Below are 16577 nucleotides of genomic sequence, written 5' to 3'. Positions count from 1 at the left end.
AGGACACCGCTGCGGACGCCCGGCCCGCCCCGGCTCCCCGCTCCTGTCCCCGGGGCTCGGGTTTCCCCCTGTCCCTGCCCCGGTGACGCTGCCTGTCCCCACAGGTCCGGCAGAGCCGAGCGGGGCCGGCTGGACATGCTGACCTAGGGCCTGGCTGCCCCGGCCCCGCTGCCGGCTCACGGAATCGCCGCGTGTTCCGGGCTGGAGGGACCCACGAGGATCATCGGCCCTGCCCCTGTGTGCCTGCACAGCAGCCACCCCCGCGATGGAGCCGGCTCCGGAGGTGAAGAGGTGTGTGGGCTTTGGCAGGGAGAGGGATGGTGCTTCCCCACCTGCTGTCTCTGTGTCACACACCGCTGTGCGGGACGTGGGAGGAGCAGCAGATGCGCCCGTGTCCTGCGAAGGATGGGGGCTAAGGGGGAGATCTTTAGCCCTTCCACAGTTTAAGTTTAGGAATAATGAAGTTTATGAGTTATGTAGATATTCTTGCAATTTGTCTTCCTAGAGAAAACTTTTTCAACGTGAAGAGGCTGCATCACCTGAAGTTCCAATGTGACTTCCCTGCGGCTGCTGTCCATGTTGTACCCAGCTCTGTTCACAGAGGGAAGAGGTTTAACCTTGCAAGCTCAGTCTTAGCTGGGAGCTGTGGCAGCACCAGCTGCCCGCAGGCATCCTGCTCCCTGGCAGTCCCTGCCTCCGTCCTGCTGTTGGGTGTTGGGGTCCTGGGATGGGCAGGACGAGCCCAAAATGTTATTTGCAAATTTTAGGATCTGGTCTGGATTTTAACTAGATTTTAGAGGAAGTCCTTTTGCTCCTGTTTCACCTTCCCAGCAACAAGTGCTAATCAGTCTCAGAATCTAACCCCTGCCAGGAGAAATGGCAAAAGTGTCAGTGGAAGAGGCCTTGGCATCATCTGTGCTGGTGAATGCTTGTGCTGAAGTCTGTCCAGGTCGCCTGGCAGGTCTTCTGGCATGGCTGGAAACACTTGACCTGTCAGAAATGGAATTAATGTCCAAAGCTGTTCCTCCCTGCACAGGAAAAGCCACGCTACCCTTCAGCATTTTAGTGGGAGATTTGCTCTGAAAAGCACCTTGCTGGGTTCACCCAGCTGAGGGGACAAAATAACCCTCTGGGGGTTTTGATGGGCAGAGATGGAAGAGATTGGAGGGTTGAGTGGAAATTGGAGGGACTGGCCTGCAGCCAAGCTGGAGATTGTGGAGGTGGGCTGACTTCTGGCTTCTTCCTGATGAGCTTCTGAGAGGTCTTTCCTGGGGAGAGGAGAGGTCAAGGTGGTGGAAGAGAGACCTTTGACATACACCATGGACATGGGTTACATGACTTTGGCACTGAACTCAGATGAAATCAGCTGCTCTTGCAGGACTTTGGAAGTGCCCCAGTGTCTCTGAGACCTCTCAGTATTTTCTTGCCTTCCTTGGCCAAAGCAGTGCAGTATTTGCATGTGGCCACTTCCTTACCACCTGGCCAGCATGGTCCCTACATATTTGTATCTCAAAGCCCCTCTACAAACTCTCTTCTTTACTTTCCCACCTCCTGCCTTGTTTTTTCCTTCACTTGGGATTCTTTTCCTTGGCAGAGGAGACCTTTGGGCTGGGGTGTGCTATGTCAGACTGCTAGCCCTGAGGCATTTTCTAACAGCAAAGCCTTGGTGTGTTTAAACACATTATACAGGATATCACCCCTAAGACTTGCTGTGCATCTTGATACTGAAATGTGGTTACCCAGGAGGGGACTCTTCCCTTTGCACAGACAGCCTCATCCCAAGCCTGTCTTTGCAGAAGTAAGGTCCTTGCTCCAACTTAAATGCATCCCTTTCTTTTGCCAGTGTCTCCTCACCCCTGTTTTATGTATGAGGCACACTGTCAAAGGAAAATGAAGAAAGGAAAATGTCAGTCTGATGCCTTCAGTTGCAATGACTGGTTAATGGTTCTGCAGGGGTATGAAAATTTCCACAGCACATCTCAGACAAACACTGGAGCAGTGGCCAGTTGTGGATGCCCCATCCCTGGAAGTGTCCAAGGCCAGCTTGGACAGGGCTTGGAGAAACCTGGGTTAGTGGAAGGTGTCCCTGCCCCTGGCAGGAGATTGGAACAAGATGAGCTTTGAGGTCCCTTCCAACCCAAACTGTTCTGTTGACTCTAGGATTCTATGACTATGATCAGCTACAAAGAAGTTTTGGCTTTCTCTAGTAAAAAAGAACAAAATAAATTATGGATTGTCAGCAGAGAAAAGCTTGTCCTGGAGCATCTTCCCTTTGTTCTGCATTTTCAGTGCAGCTTCAAAAAAAAATACAGGTTCTTCAAATAACTGAAGTGCTATACTTTCCTTACAGGAATAGTTTCCCCAGCATGAACTTTGAAGCAGAGATTCTGACAACACCACACGATAATTCAGGTATTTGGGAGAAAAAAAAAAAAAAAAGAAATTGAAGTAAAATGCCCACTCGGATTGCTATCACTACAAACATGTTTTAATTCTTTCGGAGTTAGAGATTGTTTAAAAAAAAAAAAGACTAAGAAACAGGATGGTAAATTGACTGCAATTCAGGTGATTTCAGGTTTATGTTAGGGTAGAGTTCAAAGTGTTGGGGATAGATATTGATGTCTTTACCTCCAATAGGGCTGGACCAGGAACACAGCTGCCAAAGACATGTAGTTTTGGAAACAGCAGAGGCATTCAATTTGAGATTGCAGTGTCCTGAGACATACATGGTTCTCTTATTAGTGGTGATAAAAATGCAACTCTTTGAAAGGCAAAAATGAGGATGAAGACATTCTGCCAAGTCCTGTCCTTCATCCTCGTTTCATTTAAGAGGAATAGCTGATTTTTCCCCTGTTGAATGATGCCTTTTCAGCATTGATCTTGCAGGTGGAGGCTGCACTGTCAGTGCCTTCCTACTGCAGCATTGTCTGAGACGGACCCAGCACGGCAGGGCATCTTCTCTTAGTCCTGCCATTGCTGCTCAGCCCTGAGCAGATGGCCAGAGCCAATGCCCTGGCAACTGAAAGGTGGTTGCAGTCAGGTGGGGTTGGTCTCTTTCTCCAGGCAGCACTGACAGAACCAGAGGACACAGTCTCAAGCTGCACCAAAGGAAATATAGGTTGGATATTAGGAAAAAGTTTTTTACAGAAAGGGTGATAAAGTTCTGGAATGGCTGCCTGGGGAGGTGATGCAGTCACCATCCCTGGCTGTGTTTAACAAAGCCTGGATGTGGCACTGGGTGCCAGGGTTTAGTTGAAGTGCTGGGGCTGGGTTGGACTCGATGATCTTGAAGGTCTCTTCCAACCCTGTGATTCTGTGAATTCTGTGAACTGCCCTGTCGTTAGGATGTGTCAGCAGGAAAGGGAGACTTTGCAATAATTGCTTGGAACTCCTTGAGTATCCCTGGTTTTGACTCAGAAGGAGAGATCTTGGTGCCAGTCACCCATATTTTAACATGAGCCCATCCAGGTGAAATGTTTTGCCATCAGTTGTCCTCCTGGCCACAAGCTGCAGGTCCCAGCAGGGAATTCCCCTCCCTGGCAGCCCATTTCAGTCCCGTGCTGCGAGAGTCACAAATGAAATGCACAGGGTGGACTATTTTTGCTTCAGCTGCAGGTGGCAGTGTTTGTGTTGCATCACCCCTCCTGGGAAGTGTGCCAAGAGCTGCCCACCTTGGTCACACTGTCCAGCATGGGCACCAGTGATGGCCACAGGTTTGGACCCACCGTGTGACTCCCTTCATCTTTTCTTTAGTCCTCCAGAAAACCCCTCCAGTTCCATCCCTTGCAAACACAGTGTCCTGCATCTGGCTAAACATTTTGGAGACACTTTCCTCAGGCTATCCTGTAATGATGAGTCACTTAGCAAACATTCTGATGTCGAAGGGTGTCCAAGAATCATTTTTGAACCCTGAGTGTGAACAGGTTGGAAAGTGCATCCCCTGCATCATTTTCCCAAATCCCTGGCTCCTGTTGGGTTAAGTTGGGTTTTTCACATGAGGTAAGTGCTTTGACCCTTCACATGCCTCAAAGCCTCTAACATGCAATCCATGTTCGTTTTCCAAGAGCTCTACATGATCCCTTCCATGAGAAGCCTCACAGCTGAGGAGTATGTGGAGGCCTTTAAGTCATTCTTGGATCACTCAACAGAGCACCAGTGCATGGATGAGTTCAACAAGGAACAAATGCCCAACATTGTGGCTGGGTAAGGAGCACTTACCCCGAGGTGGGAAAGCCATCTGTTATCCTGGGAGTCAGCAAAAACTTTTAAGGATTTTTTGGGGCAGGAATGAACTTTAAATGCTTTTCAGATTTAAGTCCCCTACTAGTAGTTTTTAGGATATTCTGTTTAATGACTCCAGAGTACGTGCTGTTTCAATTAATACACAGTGCTGCCTCTCAGCTTATGTTAAGAAAAGACTCAAGACCTTGTTCTCATGTCCATCTCTTTTCATTAGCTGATTCTTCGAGGATTAAAGTTGGGGTTTTTTGGTTGTTTGCTTTTACTTTTTCTGAAAGAAAAGCTCTCTTGTGCTCCTTCCCTGCTCTTGGGACTTCATCACATCCATCCAAACAGAAACACATCTTTAATGCTCTCCTAGTGGCTAATTTGTAGTTTCCCCAATCCCCTAAGAGCTCCTTATTTCTATCCTAAGTTGATTTGCATTGCTTAAGTACCAAATGATAATCAGTTTTGTAAAGTATTGATGTAATATCTTATGGCTGGAAAACTGCAGACAGCTTCAGAAGAGCCTAGATCCAAAACACAAGAAAGTCCTTTCAAATCTGGGTAATTTTTGGATGTTATAGGAACTGTATTTTTCTCCATTGCGAAAAAAAATTTAGGCAGGCAAAATTTTATTCTATAGATCAGATATATATGTGTAAAATAAACAAAAAAAAATCATTAAAGAGTATGTTAAGAAATTTTAATTGTGACTTTAAATCATGAACAAGATTGTGGCTTTCTATGATGCTTATTTTGGGTTTCTCAAAGGGTCTTGACCCTCATTAGGGCAAAGGCCCCTGGACTTGCTCACACCCTTCAGGACTTGCTGCTCATCCCACTCCTGTGGAATCATTACTGTGGTGCTTCCTGAGACTGTGTTTGGGAAACTCAATCCCTCGACTGTTATTAAATATTCTGCTAGGAAGCACGTGACTGGAGTCTTTTAATAAGCAATTTTATAAGGTACAAATTATTGACAATTCAGACCCTCCTCCCAATTTCAATCCAAGAGTAGTGTTGATAAGAGATGATTTCCAGTCACCTGGATAGCCTAATGGTTTTGCTTTTTCTGGGTATTTATAGCCAATATTCCCTCCTGAGGGTGCTGAGGTTTTCCCCAGCTCACCTTGTTCCTGCTTCCCCAGCAGTACCACCCCAGTCAGGTACAGCCCCTTTGCCCTGGGCTTCCCAGAGGCTTTTTTTTTTCTTTTTGCCAGCCACAGCCTGAAGAAATCTCATTGGCAAAGGGTGAGAAACTCTGCACCATATGAGCTGGCTGATCTGGGCAGGCTCCTGCCATGCTGGTTATCACCAGGCTCAAAAGGGATGATCAAATTTCTCTCCCAATTCATGTGCATAACACGAAAATTTCCAGGCTGACATATCATCCAAGATGTAAGAGTGAAAACATGAAGTGGTGTGACTCAGTGTGGTTAAATAATGTGTATTTATCCTTTCAGTCTGGGCACTGGAAAATCGACCCTCAGCGTTCTGGGAGTTGGGAGTGGCACAGGTGAGGAGTGTGGGGATGGGGCACGGGGGGACCTGTGGGGAGCAGAAGGAGATACTGGGAAACTGGGCAATGAGGATTACTCAGACATTAGTGACAGCATTTCCAACTGAAGCACAGAAGGGCAGAAGGAAGAGTGGAGCTGGGATAAGAGGAGTGCTCCTTCCCTTCCTTCCCTCTCCATCTCCCTTCTGAAGCACTGCTGCTCAGATCTTTCTGCGAAATGTGTGATTTTAGCTTAGTTTCTGCCTCTTGGTGACTCTCACCTAACTTATTTGCCTCAAAGCAAGGACTCCTCCTTCTGGTTGGTACAAGAGCATCTTCAAACCTTGTTGGAGAGAATTACAAACGTTGGAGAGGTTCTTTCCACCCCAAATCCTGCCTTAGACTGTCCCCCCTGAAGGGACGTCTCCTTTTGCTTTGCTTTTAGGGATCCCAGAGGCCAAGGCTGGGCAGTGCCCTGCTCTCAGTAGTGCAAAACCACCTGGCCACAACCATTAGCTGATGCAAAGCTGCATCAGCTTTTTCAAGACGTGTTTCTCTGTTACTGCTGTGTTTTTACCCAGTGATAAGTAGGCTTTAACTGCAAATGATATTTTTCCCCTGAGAGAAACCGATCCTTTGGAAAAATAGCTTTAAAGTTGTTCTAAATGCATTTGTGTTTAAAAAAAGCCGAAACAACAAAACAAAAAAGTGGTGAAACAGCCAACTTTGCTCCTAGGGAAACTGGGAGAAAATAAAGAGTAGAGAAAAGAAGCGGTGGTTTGATTTGTCAGAGTTTACTTCTGCTTTGAAAAGTATTTTCAGCTGAATTTTAAGTGCTAATACTTTCAAATGAAAGCATTTTTCTCACTTTTTTTCATTTTGTTTTCCTTAGTAAGAGAAAATTAGCATTTGACTGTTTTCCCCAACTGGGAATATGTTGGAGCATATGAGAAACCAAGCAGGAAGAAATGATTCAGCTCTCAATTACCCTCTATTTTCATTAAGTAATATAAAACAGAAATTCTGACTCCACAAAAGCACAAGGGGGAAATGAACTTTTAGCTTCATCCTTAATTTTCCTTATGTCCTCTTCAGAGGAGGTTTTAATGGAAAAATAAACCCTCTAAAATTTCCTGTGTTTCCTGGGTGAATGCCCCTCACAGATGCCAGGACAGGGGTCCAGACCTGCACCCCTCAACTTGCCCACGTCTGCAAGGACTGAGCTTCTGGGGCTGGGCACGGAGTGAGCTGGGATGGCACCAACTAAAAGGTTATATCTGATCCCTGACCTTTTCATAGGTGGACTCTGGTTTCACAGAGCCCCCGGAATTAGTTTAGTTGATGAAAATATTAATGGGGATTAGTGGCTGACTCCACATCCTGAAAGCCTCTGTTGTGGTCCAAATCACGTTTTCTGACTCGCCCCATGTTTTCTCATGGCTGGTTGAACTCTGAGCTGGAACTTTCCAGTTGCAGAGAGGTTCCAGTTCTGTCCCAGCCTAGCTGTGGTCAGTGCTGGAGGGTTGTTGCTGGCAGGGTCAGCTGCAGCAGAGAAATTCCTGCCCTAGAGTGCTGTTATTTTACTGCTTGTTTTTACAGACACCTGGTTGAAGATGTTATTACCTGATCTTGCAAGCACTGGATTAAGGAATTTTACAGAGGTGGAGTGAAAAAAACTCCAAACCTAAGCAGCTTTTAAGACATCCACCTGCTGTTGATGCACCCATTTGCCTCCATCAGTGGCTCCAGAGCACGGGGTAGTGATTCTGTGCCTCTGGCCCTGCCCCAAGGCTGCAGGCAGCTCTAAGGGCTGGTGCTCCCCAAACCAGGCACTTACAAACTGACATCTAGGGCTGTCACAAATGATTCAGCTGCTTGTTATTGGGATCTTCCTTCCTGTCAGCAGTATTAGTCCCTGTACCTTCAATGGATGCCGCCACAGCCTCCTCCCTTGAGCCTTTGGCTGGCCCTGCCCTGCTGCCACTGCATTCCTCATGGGTATTTTTTCTCTCATTTCAAAAGACTCCTCCTCCCTCGGATGTCCCTGTAGTGCTGGCATGGCTGATATTTCCTTCCTTGAATTCTATGTACTGCAGCACCTGCCAAGGATGACAGCTCTTCCCGTGGCTGGCACATCAGCTGAAAGAGCAGGGAGGATGCAGGATCTCATATCAAGACCTCTCTGTGTGACATTTGCAAGGCCAGGGCTATTTTTAGGCCTCACCATCAGCTACAGATAGGATTCTTGCAGAGGTCTCATCAAGGTGGTCACATCTGCTGTTTATTTACATAGTTTGAAGTGATCCAGGGGGACTCATATGCTTGGCATTTCTGGGAAATAAGCAGCATGACCTGTATCACCTCAGAGAGGCTGAAAAATTTCCTATAACAGGAGGACAGACTGCTGCTTGCTCCTCCAGAGCTTGCACAGCAGCATGGAAGCACCAATGGCTGAATTTGCAGGACAATCCCACACAAATGTGTGTCTACCTGTATTTCCAAGATAGCCATCAGTTCTTTGATGCCCTGGGCTGAGGCCATGTGGACAATCCCCAAAGAGGGAGGATCCAGGATACTGCATGTCAGTGGGTCTTTTCTCTTGTGATGCAGTTCCCCAGGTCTTGGGGCTGTGTCACAGCAGCCACTGTGTCCCTGTGACAGCCCCAAAGCCATGGGCCACCCCATGCAGCTGTGTCAGCTGCCTCCTTGCACCCATTCAAACTTTGTGGGGTCATTGAAAACTAATGTTTCATGGTTATTTTTGTGAACAGTAAGCAGTGATTCTTTTGGCCTGTCTGTCCCACAACCCAGGGTATTGCCATTAGCAGGTTTCTGTGCTGCTGTTTGCCTTGTTCTCAGGCTCCTCTGTACCTCTCTGTCAGCTAGAGCAGGTAGGAGTATCACCAGGCTGTGCCACCACATGAACCACAAATCAGAACATGCCTCGCTTCTGCTGGGAGATTTCCTGGTAGGAGTGGTGGCTGGTGCACTGGCATACTTCCATTGCATTTATCTGCTTTCTAAAGTAGTGAATTTGTGTTTATTGAATAGGTGAGCAGGATTTGAAAATGATCAGGATACTGCAGGCTGTGCACCCAGGGGTCTTTATTGACAATGAGATTGTGGAGCCCAACCCACAGCACGTGGCAGCTTACAAAGGTAAGGCTACACCTGCTGCCTGGGTTATAGCAAGGACCATCCATTTGAATGCTGAGTTTTTCTGATATTTTATGAAATTCAGGGTTTTCTTCTGCTTTTTGAAACAGAACTGGTGAATCAAGCTCCAGACCTGCAGAATGTTTCTTTTATTTGGCACCAGCTCACTTCCTTGGAGTATGAACAGCAGGTGAAGGAGAGAGGCACACATAAGAAATTTGATTTCATCCATATGATCCAGGTAATGGACATTTCTTTAACGCAAGGTTATAGGATTTAACTGCCCCCTTCAGTTCTGCTGTATGCTTGAATTTATGACCAGAGCTGAGCACTGCTCTCCCATAGCAATTCTGCAGAGCTCTACAAACACCAAAGCTAGCAATGCTCAGTGCTGTGAGGTGTCCCTAAATGGGCATGTGGAATCAGGAAAGGCTGGGAAGCCTCTGGAACAGAATTTAAAACACCTCTAAAAGAAAGGGTTTAAGCCTTTGGAGGGTCATTGCACTGTGGAGGAAGAATAATGGCTGTGTGTCACTGTCTCTTCTAGATGCTGTACCGTGTGGAGGATATTCCCAGTACTATCAAGTTTTTCCACAGCTGCCTTGACCATCATGGTAAACTCCTGATCATAATTTTATCAGGTAAGGGAGACCTTGTATTTTTTTGCTCCATTGCTGGAGTTTTGAAGGTCTTTGACGTTTGAGAGCCACAAATATTTATCTGGGGATGTCAGTAGTGCTTATGCTATAGTAAATAACTTTTTAAAATGCTGGATTTCATATGGAGGATGCAATCTTGGGCTTAGCCTTGGGCCCCAGTGTCTGATGGGGCCACTTAGGCACAGACTTTGTGCTCTTGCTTCCCTGCTTATGGAACTGATGTAGTAGAGAGAAGTGTGGCTGTCCATGAATGAGGGTCCATCCTTCCTCATGGTGAGATCAGCACCGGAAAAACACAACCGGGGCTCTGGGTGTACTCATCCTAAGGGCTCTTACCTTTGTGCAGCATTGACCCAGAGCCCAGAAGTGCATCAATGACCCAGAGCCCACAAGGACAGCAGATGCTGCTGAGAGCTGCAGGCTTTATGGCAGGACAGGAAAAAAGAGGCACAACATGATGGCACTTCTTAAAAGAATAGAGTGTTTCTTCCCTTTTGCCATTCATGAATCCCTGGCTCACGGTGTGGTGGAAAAAGCACAAATTCCCATGTTCCCCATAAAAACTGCCTCTCACATTGCCTGTAGACTGTTTCCCTTGCTGTCTGGGGCTGCTTTTTGGACATGTATTGTTTTTTAGGTATGTATTGGTTTTGAGGTATGCATTGTATGTATAGAACTTATAATTGAGGTTTGATGTGTAAAAACATCTGCACTGCTTTGGCCAAGAGACAGTTAAGATGTAGCACAGGATGTTCAAGCTCAGCACATTGGTATCCCTGTGTGCACCCTTCCTTCTGGGCAAATTCAGTGCTGGAGACATCTCCTAGGAATTTCCTTTAAACAGGAGAGTTTTGGAGGGAGGCTGAGGGAAACCAGGGTTTTATGAGGCACAGATATTTATAAGTAGCCTTGAGTAAGGGTAAAGGTCTCCTCCTGCCCCATCAAGGGCTGGGCTGGCAGTGAGGGAGCTTTTCTAGCTCATTTCACAGTTGATTAGCCAGTGTTTGACTGCCTTGGCTTTGCCAAAGTAACATTCCCTGGTGCCCCGGCAGACAGCAGCGGCTGGGCCAGCCTGTGGAAGAAGCACAGGGACTGCCTGCCCGCCACCGACAGTGGCCACTACATCACCTGCAGCAGCATCACAGAGGTGCTGCGGGGGCTCGGGGTGCAGCACCGCGTCTACGAGTTCCCGTCGGGCTGGGACATCACCGAGTGCTTCGTCGAGGGGGACGCGGTTGGCAGCCGCATGATGGATTTCCTGACGGGGACAAAAAACTTCCTGGGAACAGCCCCGCCGGCACTGCGGCGGCGGCTGCGGGAGGCTCTGTGCCAGCCCGAGTGCAGCAGCACCAGGGACGGCAGGGTCATCTTCAGCAACAACCTCAGCATGATCATCGTGGAGTCCTAGAGCCCGGAGCCTGCCTGGACTGGTTTTTTAACACCGTGCATCCTGCCTGTGCTTTCACTGACACTCCCACCTGTCTGTGTAGCCAGCATGTTCGCACACCTACGGACGAGTCTGCACGGCCTTGGCAGCTGGGAGGAGGTGGCAGCCCCTGTGCTGGCCGGGCACCGACCCGCTGCTGCCATGTGTGCCAGTGGTGCCTTCTGTCCCATCTGGGTCGCCAGAAACTGATGCCTTGTGAAGGCTGACCTAGAACAGAGACTAGATGGAGCTAAAGAATAAAGTAGGCATTTATTAGGAGGCCTCAATGGATGGGCAGCACAAGAGCCCAGCCAGGGCTACACCCAAGGTGAACCCAAAATGGTCACAAAATGGACGATCAGTCACGGGGTCTCACACTTTTGTAAGTTTTGGTCCATTAGCATATTAATTGTCCAATTATAGCTTTAGGTTATGAAGTCCCATCCTTCTTGTTTTTCTCTCTTCAGTCCACATTGTTTGTGCCCTTGGGCCTGAGAACTGGATCATTTGTCCTTGGTCCCCAGCTAGAGAAGGAATTGTTTTGTCTGCCTACTCTATGAAGACAGCTCACCATCCCCTAATATGAAGATCAAAAGTACACACTAAAGCAGTACAGAATCTGAAAAATATAAAAGCTAAAACTTGAGGCATCACCAGGACAAAACCAACAAGATGTCCCTGCTGCTTTTCACCCAGGTAATGTCACTGCACCCAGGCCTGAGCAGTAAGTTGCTCTGCACTAGGCTATTTCACGGGGTTTTATTGGCATAGACATTTACTGCCCCAAGTCTCTCAGTGTCTCACAATATAGACATGTCTTAAAAATTTATCATCCTTTTTGTTTGGAGAATATTTTGGAACCCAGGATGATACTTGCCCTGTGCTCTTTCAGGTAGACATTAATTTTGTTACTTTCTTACTACTGTTTGTCTCCATATAAAATAAAAGCAATCTTAAAACAAAAAAGTCACATCTGGTTCTACACACATGAGATTATAAAAAATGAAGAACAAAGAGGTCATTGAGTTAAAAACCAAAAAATATGCAAAGTACCATTTTATGGAAGGCATTAAGGGTTTCTTGTAAGTGAGAAAGATGAGCCTGAGGACGTGGAAAAGCTGGGAGAGAGCTGCAGCTTGTCCTTGTGCTGCAGCACTGGGAAGCAGCTTGGTTCTCTTGGAGCAGCATTGCTGCAGCACAGCAAAACAGCACCATCGGCACTAAAATGTGGTGTATGTGGTTAAAGTGCTAATATAGGTAAGTTAAGACTGTTTCCTAAGGGCCCTGAGTTGTACAGAGGGCTGAAGGAGGTGCTGCCAGGGCAGCCAGCTCCAAAGGGAGATGCCACTCAGGATGCCAGTGAGGTTTGGTTCTGCATTTGGCACCGTGGTGCTGCGCAGACCTTGGACTGAGCACATGGGGAAGCTGCCTGCAGTGTCAGCAGCCTCACTGCAAACAGCTCCGAGGGGGGAAAACCCAGCTCAGGTGGGAAATACCTGCAGGCACAGAAGCCATCTATCTCTATGTCTGAGTTTTCCATGCTTAATCTGGGTAGGACACACCTGTGTGCACCTGGAGGGGCTCAGGTGGAGGTATGGATCAAATGGCTTCTTCCAGCACCATGAACACATCCGTCGTCACAATGGCTTGCAAGACATTCCATGTCACTGTCATCCAGAGTCCTGCTGTTCCTGCTAGAACTGTCCCACCCCACCCAGCTGAATGCAGTTACTGCCAGAGACAGTATCACTCTGAAAAGGTAATGAGCCCCTGGAGTCATTGTGTCTCCACTCTGTCCTTTGGCTTTTTCGGGTACTTTTTTAGGTTTGGGTTTTATCATATCTTTTTGAAACACAGCCATTTCTCCTGAAACTACTGTAACGGGAAAAATGAGCAAAATAATGAGAAAACAGCAGCATGATATAGTCTCCCTGGCAGGACTGAGGCACCCTGGCCTGAAAGTACTATTGCTGTCAGTTCCAGAAACATCAGTCAAAACTGGACAACCTCCTCCAGAGTACCCCATACCTGTGCACAAGCCTTTCCCTTTGATCCATCCTATTGTTTATTCCACAGGCATCTCCTTTGCTGGTGATGGCTCCCAGCACTGGGCAGGGAGTGAACAGCTGGGCTGTTGGACAGGCTCTCAGCACTGCTCCCATCAGTGTTCTCCTTCTACTATGAATTCCCATGGTTTATTTCCAATCAGCAGTGGTGCCTCTGTCTCTACCTGGTAGATTAAGAGGAAAAACAAAAGGTACCATAAATCAGGCTTGCTTTTCAAGCTTCAAAGGAAAATCTACCTGTTAGTCTTTGCAGAAAATTGGCACAATACAGGTTTGCCCAGATCTTCCCCAGCCCAAGAGGTTTTCCACCCCTCTTTGGAGTTTCCTGCACAGACAGACATATTTCCAATAAGCAGATACTCAGCAAAACCATCTGTGAGCACAAAATTTACCCACATCATTGTAAATCAATGTGCAAATGCTCAAAAAAAGGAGCACTTCAAAGCAGACTGTTTAGTGACAGGCTGGGGAGATGAAACAGGGCACCCCATTAAAAACACAGCTGATCAATGCTTTATATGTAATTTTTCCTTTGATTCTTCAAAAGCAAGTAGTTTATCAACAACTCTGCTTGTACACCTGGAATAAATAGCATCCTAAGTGTCCCATTTGTTTATATATTTATTCTTTGGTCAACATGCTGTTTAATTACTATTTCTTTTTCTTTCTAAAAGACACTCTCTTCCCATGCAGAATGTCAGATTGTGCTTCCCCAGCAACAGGAGTATGACCACGAGAGGGCTGCAGCAACCAGCAGAATAAATCCACCTCAATCCACCTCCCAAAACTCTGGAAATGCTGAGCTGAAGCAGCAGAACCAGACAGTCAGGCAGACAAATGCATTCAGCTTCCTCTGCTGGCTCATCACACCCTGGTCCCAGCAGCTGGGACCACACTTTTTTCTACTCCAGTCATTGGCTCTGACTCTTGACTCTGGGCTTTGGTTTGTAAAAAAGTCACGATGGCACAGCACAGCTGCCACAAGGGATGCACAAAATCTGCTTTTGGGTTGTTTTTTTTTTTTCCTATTCGATGGCTGGAGTGCTGCAGCTTGGCTCCCACTGGAGCTCAGGTCTGTGGACAGGGACCCAGGAGTGACAGATCCCAGGGAGGGAAACACCAGGAGGGGGATGGCAGGAGTGAAAGGCTGCTTCAGTCTTAGTTTTGAGCCAAATTAACCCTGCTGAGCTCAGTCCAAGAGGAGCTGTGCTCCATAATGAGTTTCATGGCAGTTCCCATTAGTGAGGAGCCAGTCCTTGTCTCCCAGAGGGAACTGCGATGCTCCATCAGCACCAGTTTGTTCCAGCCCAGAAAGAATGCTTTTGTGGATAACCTGTGCTCTCTGCAGTAGAATCAATGCCTGCAAAACCCAAACTGTGCAGTTTCACATGGAGCAGTTGCAGATTTTATCCTCATTTCCAGTTCATAATATGCCCATTTCAATGCACAGCTCTGGTTGTGTTACAGTCCCCTAAAAAGGAGCTACAGAGAACAAGTCTTTACAACATCAAGGATGGATAATTTTAGTTTTACTGGGCCCATATGCAGTCTTGGGGACTGAATGGTTTGCCTTTGAAATGTTAAGGCTTCTCTACTTGTGAATATCATCAGGGGAATGAAGGTAGCATGGGAACTGCAAAATCTAGGAGCTGATTTCTGAATAATCTCATTAAAAAACAAGCCTAGAAAAATACTGGAGCATATACTAAAAAGATTGTACTTAATAGGGGGGAAAATAAAGAGACTGAACGTTTTTCCCTCCCCCTTGAACATTTTCCCACAGAAATCTGTTGAGGCTTATATCAAGCATGTAGGATTGTGCTCACCTTTTTGGAGCTTATAAAGGCCTTCCCAGGAATAATAACTCCTGGAGAGAGCTCTAGAGAGGCAGTTTTCACCCTGCTTTTTAAACGGAATATTTTTTTCAAGATCATATCCTCCAGACTGAGGATGAATATCTAATCCAAGTCTGAAATATCTTTATTATTGAGCATCGCTCCTTGTAGTCACTCCCCTCCCTTTCTGAAGTATCAATAAAAATTTAAATCTTGCTAAATGGTGAAAATCCTCTTCGGCAGAGAATGTGTTGCTCATCCCCCATTCTCCTTTAATTCCTTGTTAACAACAAATAAATAAAGAAAGAAACAAATCCCTCCAAAATAAATGTTTGGAGCAGAAGCTCCAGCTGGAAAGATCTCGTGCCTGGGGAGGGTTTGTGGAACATGTGAGATGGCAAAATCCCAGTGGGGCTTTTCTTCTCATCTCTGAGAAGGAACAGGGAAGAGCAGAAAAGGAGTTTAATTTCCACTCCCCACTTCTGATGACACATTTGATTAGACGTGCCAGCAAATTGCTAGAGAAAACATATGTTTTGTCATACATTGTAATGATGGTACCTCTGGTGAATTTATAAGTGTGATAAGGAAATTTTCAGAACGGTCTCTAAGTCCCTACTGCTTTGTTAACATTTTTTAGCATCCTATTAATCACTCTGTATGTATCTGTCAACAGCTGATATTATGGATTAAGGAAGATTACAGCTCATTGCTCCAGTGGCTGTTTTCTTTAGGATTTAACTCCACAGGCACTTTGCCATTCACCTCCCTCTGACAAAACCAGCCCCTTACTTTAGCAAACACTTTGCAGTGCTTCCCTGACTGAGTGGGTTTACTTCAAAAAGTATCAAAACTGCTCATCCAGAAAGGAAACATTTTGATTTTATTGTTTCTAGAATAAGGACTAACACACTTTCGGTGCTGAACTAAGAGTCCACAAGATCCTGATTTACAGATGTTTCCATGCAGATTAACGTTGACATTGTTTTGTCATGCTTGTGCAGATCATGTCACTTGTTATTTGGGGAAATGGGATGTTATTTGAGGAAATCCAGAAAAAAGTTCTGCAGGGTTGGTAAATTTAACTCATAGACTTTCTCCCTTGTTTACTATCCACTATAGGTCATTCTCCAATTCTATTTGTTATCCACTCTGGGATACAAAGAAATCCTTGTGACTCCTATGATGCAACACAAAGCAGAATTAACAGCAGAGAATCTAACAGCTCACCCGTGAATAACCTTCAGACTAAAATGTATTCACCCAAACTTACTCCCTTGTGCCAGGACTTGTTTTTATACATAAAAACAATAATGTCAGAAATACCAATTTTGACCTAGACATTCTTCCTGCGCTTATTTAATTCTTATATCTTGTCTCCAAGGCCTTTTCATTCCTTGCTCCCTTGTCTGGCAGAGCATCTCCCCACCACAGCCTCATCCCAGGCAGCCAAATTAAAGAAGACTTTCCTCTCGTGCTCAGAAGATGCAGGGTCATGGCCAGCCTTGGTCCTGGCTCACTTGCAATTCCTGCCAAATGTTAATGCAGATTTCTTGCTTCAGAGCCTCAGGTGACACAAAGCTCCTCTGGGTGTTTTACTGGGAGCCTCTCACCCCATTACAAATGTCCTAAAACAACAAGCACTGCCAGAGCCTGCCTTCTCTGCATTTGGTGTAAATTATCCCTGGGCCACTGCTTAATGTTTATTATTTC

General features: G+C 46.4%; 1 protein-coding gene across 1 annotated transcript; it reads left to right on the top strand.

Annotated features, from left to right (window-relative positions):
- Positions 1 to 2330: 2330 nt before the first annotated feature.
- Positions 2331 to 10991, top strand: LOC137476826 (carnosine N-methyltransferase 2). Its single transcript, XM_068195167.1, has 7 exons — positions 2331 to 2412; positions 4065 to 4203; positions 5688 to 5740; positions 8774 to 8881; positions 8989 to 9119; positions 9426 to 9519; positions 10590 to 10991. Exons 1-7 carry the CDS (start codon positions 2367 to 2369, stop codon positions 10943 to 10945), a joined length of 927 nt encoding a protein of 308 aa, XP_068051268.1. The 5' UTR covers positions 2331 to 2366; the 3' UTR covers positions 10946 to 10991.
- Positions 10992 to 16577: the final 5586 nt, after the last annotated feature.

Source organism: Anomalospiza imberbis, chromosome 7 (assembly GCF_031753505.1).
Source record: "Anomalospiza imberbis isolate Cuckoo-Finch-1a 21T00152 chromosome 7, ASM3175350v1, whole genome shotgun sequence".
NCBI lineage: Eukaryota > Metazoa > Chordata > Aves > Passeriformes > Viduidae > Anomalospiza > Anomalospiza imberbis.
Note: the sequence above shows the minus strand (reverse complement) of the source record. Positions and strands in the feature narration are given on the sequence as shown.

Excerpts from the sequence above, each read along its gene's own strand:
- LOC137476826 (XM_068195167.1), top strand. The coding sequence starts at position 2,367 with ATGAACTTTGAAGCAGAGATTCTGACAACACCACACGATAATTCAG. Across the intron at positions 2,413-4,064 it reads AACACCACACGATAATTCAG|AGCTCTACATGATCCCTTCC; the intron begins GTATTTGGGAGA and ends TCGTTTTCCAAG. Across the intron at positions 9,120-9,425 it reads ATTTCATCCATATGATCCAG|ATGCTGTACCGTGTGGAGGA; the intron begins GTAATGGACATT and ends TGTCTCTTCTAG.